General features: G+C 41.3%; 1 protein-coding gene across 1 annotated transcript in view; it reads left to right on the top strand.

The window, feature by feature from the left end:
- The window catches only part of FAM193B (family with sequence similarity 193 member B), a 1,359,441-nt gene that overhangs the window by 645,177 nt on the left and 708,264 nt on the right, over positions 1 to 6,000 (top strand). Inside the window, exon 4 of the mRNA XM_044069313.1 lies at positions 2,615 to 3,032. Within this exon, the coding sequence (XP_043925248.1) occupies positions 2,615 to 3,032 (418 nt within the window). The remainder of the gene's footprint in view (positions 1 to 2,614; positions 3,033 to 6,000) is intronic.

The raw sequence follows: 6,000 nt of genomic DNA on the forward strand, positions 1-6,000 counted from the left end.
CAGGGAGTGGTTTCAAAAGGGTAAAGTGCAAGCTCTGTGGGATCCTGTAGACAGACAAGTACATAAATATCAGTTACATTTTGACTGTTATCAATGCTTTGTAGTCCTTGAAGCATGTGTGTTCCTAATATGTCTGCAAGTGAGCAAAGACAATACCACAGTGGTGTGGTGCATAAACAGGGAGGGTACTGTATTCTACCTTCTTTGCAGATGGCTGTGAGCCTGAGACATAACAATTCAGCTCTATTCTTTAGGCATCATACATTCTGTCAGAGTAAAACTTTATTGCAGACAAGCTCAGCAGGATCGGGATAGACCCCCCCCCCACGCATAGAGACTTCATCCTGGGGTCTTCCAGGAATTTATACGACTGTAGGGAGTACCTGAAGTAGACCCTTTTGCTTCCTTTCCGAACAGACTACTAAAGATACTCTGCTCTATGATTATTTGCAGTCAGATCTAGAAGACAGAGGCTTTCTCGTTCTCATGGACAATGAATATTTCTGTTTACCTTTCCACTGATCACCAGGGTTCTTCTACGAAGTCCAGAAGGACTCCAGAATTGCAGCAATAACTCCCTTCTGGCCAAGGTACCAGTGGTGTTCTCTCTTCTTTTCAGTCTTGCTAAGGGCTGTTACCACAAGCTTCCCCAGAAACTGGATTTACTCACACAAGACAAGGGGAGTTTGATGGACCTTAATCAGCTAACTTGCCTGACTGGTAGAATCCTGGAACCTTTTAGGCACTTTTTCTTGAAGATGTGCAGCAAGAACTAAAGGAGGTGAAAAACCTGCTACTAGAAAAACAATACATGTGTAAGTGAAAAAGATTTTCTAGTTGGTGCTTTTCAAAGTACCAGGACCCTATACAAGCCCTGGTTGCTTCTGGTTCTTTATTGTTTGTGTGGGTTATTGTCCAGTGGCTTGTACACTTCAGTTAAGGTCCATTTTGCAGCCATCTCTGATGGTTAATGCTCAAGTTACTGTTTTTGAAAGGGGTCTTGCATACTTGCCCACCTAGGAAACAAGTTGTCTCTACTTGAAATCTTAGTCTTGTGTTTGAAAAGCTAATTTTTCTTTCAATTTGAACCAGTTCACAAGGCTGATTTGAGGTTCATAACATGCAAGACTGTTTTACTAATTGCTCTGACATCTGTTAGGTGAATATGTAATTTACAAGCATTTATGGTGAGTCAGTCATACCTAATTTTCCATAAAGACAGAATATCTTTGAGAAAAAATCCTACCTTTATGCCTAAAGTTGTCAGAGTTTACTTTAAGCCAGTCTATTTGTCTGTCGGTCTTTCTGGAACCAAAGAACAAGAGAGAGGAGATTCTTCACTGTCTGGATAGTAAGCTCAGATACTATCTAGACAAAACTTAACCTTTCATGAAAGCTGATTATTTGTCACTTGTGACGGTCAGAGGAAAGGACAACCAATGACAAAGTTGACAATTTCTGAATGGTTGTCTCATGCTATTACTTTTTGTTACACTCATCATAATAAGCCAATTCAACAGGGGCATTGGCTTCTTTAGTGGCTTTCTGGAAGGTGGTGGCTACCAGAATATTCCTGTCTAAGCTATGGTAATCTGGGTCTATATTCTAAGATCGAAACTTTAGGTAGTCGAATACCCAAAGCTCAATCTGTAAATATTCAAAGCTAAAAACTATGAACGGTGACTTCCATACAGGGAAAGAATTTGCTTGGCTGTATAAAAAGAAAACAAACTTTTAAACTCAAATCAAGTGGTGGGGCTTTGCCCCCCACACCCCCTGATGTGGGCGGCTGTGCCCCCCCAACTATATATATATATATATATATATATATATATATATATATATATATATATATATGTATATGTATACACACACACACACACATAACAACTCCAAGATCGCTCTGCATTGGACAAAAGGGCAAATTCCACATAACGGCCAGTCAAATTTTTCCCTGACAAAAAATTCACGGAAGTGGCCGTTCGCGGTTTTTAGCTTTAGATATTTACAGATCGAGCTTTAGGTATTCGACTACCTAATGTTTCGATCTTCTAATGTAGACATGGTAATCTACCCATATATTTAGGCTACTGCAATGATGATCCATATACTGAAAATACTGCAATTGTGGAAGTCAACTTCTCATAACAGTAGATGTTCTAATGAATCATTGTTGCAGTAGCTGTCCCTTCCTCCAGCTCCTTTTTTTCTGGTTATCCATGTTGTGTTACTGGGTTGTGCTTATCACCCTTTTGTATATAGTTCACTTTTTCCTAGCACAGTTTCTTTCAGAGCTCATGGCTCCTTCCTAGAAAAAAAATGCTCTGAAGAAATAGGTACTTCAACTGCCTTCTATATGGAGTTGTTCCAAGAGCTCCTTCAATTACAGTACCTGGAGGGCTGACAAAGCTTTGTAAAACTGTCCAGTACAGAAGGGAGGGACCCATATAGCTTAGGCTAACCTCAACAGTAATCCATTAGAACATCTACTGTTACAGTAAGTTTACTGAACTGCAAATGGTACTGGCTAGATAAAAATGGTCTGAAAGTTATAAGTAATGAACTCTAGTTAATATGTTATGTAATGCAATTTTTTTTTAATACATATTCACAGGTGAAGCATTCCATTCTTCAGAGCATCACCGGCATTCAGACCTGACAGCACCGCCTAACAGCCCAACAGGTTTTTCATCGCAGCATTCTTCACTGGTTTCTTCCAAGCAGATGTCACCTCATCAGGAGCCACTTGAACCTTCCCAGCATGTCCACTCTCTTCCAAGTCCAGGGGTTCCCAGTCATATCCCATTCCCTCCACCACTGCCTAATTCTCACACACCGGCAGCAAAGATAACTGCCAGTCCTCCTGTGTCTGTGCACAAACCTGGAACTTGTAAAAACTCGCACTTACCTCCACCTACTTCACTTTCAAAGATGCCGGTGCCTTCTTCTTGCTGCAGTCATCCATGTAACGGGCATTGCAATGGTTCTGTAACACCACAGAACACAGTACAGTCAGCGAATGTGGCAAACAGGTCAGTAGTCTACTTTAATGAATATATTTAAAAGCACTTTTGCATAGAAGTGCAAACCTTTTGCCACTCTTGCTTTTTTCAGGTATTCTTTTATGGTAGGAGTGGTGTTTAGGTGAATACAGTCCATTCTTGTCATCGATGAGTAGGATTAGTCCTTCAGTGAATGCTTTGGGGATGCAATCCTCCATGAGATACAGAGACAAATAAATATTGTAATGCAGTATACCACACTTCATGGATGATCTTTATTTATTTTGGAAGGTGTCTTTGTTGAGAGTGCTGAAGTTAACTGATTTGGGCTAGTTTTGTGTTATTATAGTACTGCTCCCTTATTTTTGTAAGCAGTGCAGTATTTTTCCTCCTCTTTTAGTATATTTCTTGAAGTCACAGTGCTGTTAGCCATCACATTGTGTAATGCAGTGAGGAAGCCTAATTAATTGTGTGTATTAGGTCTTGAAACTGGTAACAAAAGATAGTTGCTAACTCAGAAATGCCACTTGATACTTATTTTAAGAATAAGTGCTGCAGGAGTTGCCTTTTTTTATTTGCTACCTGAAATGAACAGTCAGCTTGCGTTGTTCCATAGTTTCTTCATTCATATCTGAAGACTCAGGCTTTGGTAGTACGAAGTGCAAACGTTTCTATTCCGTTTTGTTCTACTGCAAATTGTATCCAAAGAAGTTGTTATTGTCGGTGTAATAGAGAAAGTTGAAAATTAGTCAAGGTGAGGATAGCAAAAGGAGGTCTTAGTTTTACCCACTGTTGAAGACCCCCGTATCAGATCTTCTGCTAGTAGAACACGAAATTCCCAAACCCTTTGAGTCCCCTCCCTCTTGTAGTCAGAAATCTGTAGCCATAGTCAGACATCTTGTTAAAGGAAAACAAATATTCCAAGGAGAAGCACAAGGTCATATCCTGTCATTAATAATGCAAAACAAGCAAAAACTGTACTGGATACTTCACAGGGCATGCAGCTGTGTTTGCGAGTGGGGCATAAACCTGTTGTGTGGAGCAAGATTACCCCTCCTCTGTCTTTTAGGGTTGAGACTCATCCATTTGCAGCATAATTCATAAATTTAATTCTGTCACTTTGCTGCCTTATCAGAGGATCTGATGTTCTTTGTATTCATCCCTCAGCTAATGGTGTTCAGATTCAACTCAGCTGCTTCTACCAGATCCTTGGATCAAAAACTCTCAAACTCCTCCCTTTACCCATAATGCCCCACCAGTCTAACCTACACTAGTTTCATTTGCCGTCATTCAACGTCAGATGCAGATCCTGTCGCTGTCGAGCTTTGGGAGTTGTTTTTCTATTATAATAGTGAGTTCATTTAAAAAAAAAAAACCTTACCCCTTACTTAAATTTCACTTTCTCCTACCTCCCTTGTTTTCTTGATAGTTTTTCTAGCTGCTTTTGGTATTTAGCTGCTACCATTTTTCTCTGTACTTCTCGCAGTACCATTGATAGTACGTTATTTAAATTCTTTCTTACTCATTGGGGTATTCCTTACATTGTTGGTAGCTGTTCTTCCCTGTTCCTGCCTTTTTCTTTAAAATAAGTAAGTAAATAAATAGCTTTTGTTCTTTGGACTTTGGCTTGTCAGCTGTACTGGTCTAAACTACCAGATTTAAAAAATGAGTCACCTGTAGGCATAAAATCCCTAACTCGGATGACCACAGAGAATGCATTTATTGTTTGGGACCTGCACATTTAGATTGCTCTGTTTGCTCAGGGTTTAATTCCAGAGAAACAAACTGGTGTTGAAGGGCCTTGTTCTTTCTAATTCTGCTTCCATTCCTGGGGCTCAAAAAAACTCTAAGGAACTGGGCAAGTGGAAGCCAGACTCTGCACACAAAGATAAAGACTCTTATAAGAGGGCAGAGGATTGCACATCCTCTTCATTCCTTCCTCAGACCCGCCAACTAAGATGTCTAAAAAAAATTGGCTCCAACTGTTTCTTAATCTAAATCACCCTGGATCCAAACACCTCCACTCCTATTAGATCAAGTCACTTCTCAGCTTCCTTCACCTTTCTTGGAGGGATCCCCACAAGCATTCAAGATCTCCTTCATCAGTATCTTCTCTCTCAGGTCTTCCAGAAGTCTGTCCGAGGCCGACATGATAGGATGATGAGAAAATTTCTCAGAGCTCAGATCCGGATGGGTGGTACTTCATCTCTGACTCCCACTGGATCCATGAGCAGACCTTTGTCTGCTTCCCCATTGGTCTGCCATCCTCCGATTCCTCCCTCTGTTTTGGAGACCTTTGATCCAAGACCCCTGGGAATGTCCTCATAGGATCTGAAGACTGTCTGTTCTAGACTGTCTGTTCTTTGGCTCTGATAACTCCCTGAGTTGCCCAGCTCCAAGCCCTTCAAATGTGAAACATTAGTGCCATATCTTGGAGGCTAGGTTCAACTCCGAAGTTATCTGAGCTGTCTCTGCCTCTCAAGACTTTGGCACTGGACAGCTGGGATCTGACTCCTTCCTCAGATGGAGTGTTTGTAGGGTTGCAGGAGCCGCCAGTTTGGGAATTATCATGTCCTTTGCCAACTGACTTAGGTTTCCCCCAGGTGCTCTGCTTTCAAGGTTATGAAGAGGGTCTTCTTTTTGTCTAGAGAAAAGACATCCCTGCCCTTCTCGGATCAGACAAATATACTTCGGTTCTTTGCTCTGAGCCTCGTTCATCCATTCCACTGGGACAGCCAGCCCAGTCAAGTCTCCAGTCGATCCCTCAGGGCATCATTATCTCTTCCGATACTTCCCCAGACCACCCTACTGAGGAGGCCCCTTGGAAGAGGACAGTGTAAAAGGAGTTCTCTAGATTCCCTTTGGGAATCTTTCTCTGAAGACACTGATTTCGATGAAGGGGAAGGGGCTCCTCCGATCTCCACCAGAAAAAGTCTGATTTGGAGACATTCTAGAACTTTTAAAACAGAATGTTGGTTAGTATTCTGATACCCCTTTC

Source organism: Protopterus annectens, chromosome 4.part0 (assembly GCF_019279795.1).
Source record: "Protopterus annectens isolate FY-2018-M chromosome 4.part0, PAN1.0, whole genome shotgun sequence".
NCBI lineage: Eukaryota > Metazoa > Chordata > Ceratodontiformes > Protopteridae > Protopterus > Protopterus annectens.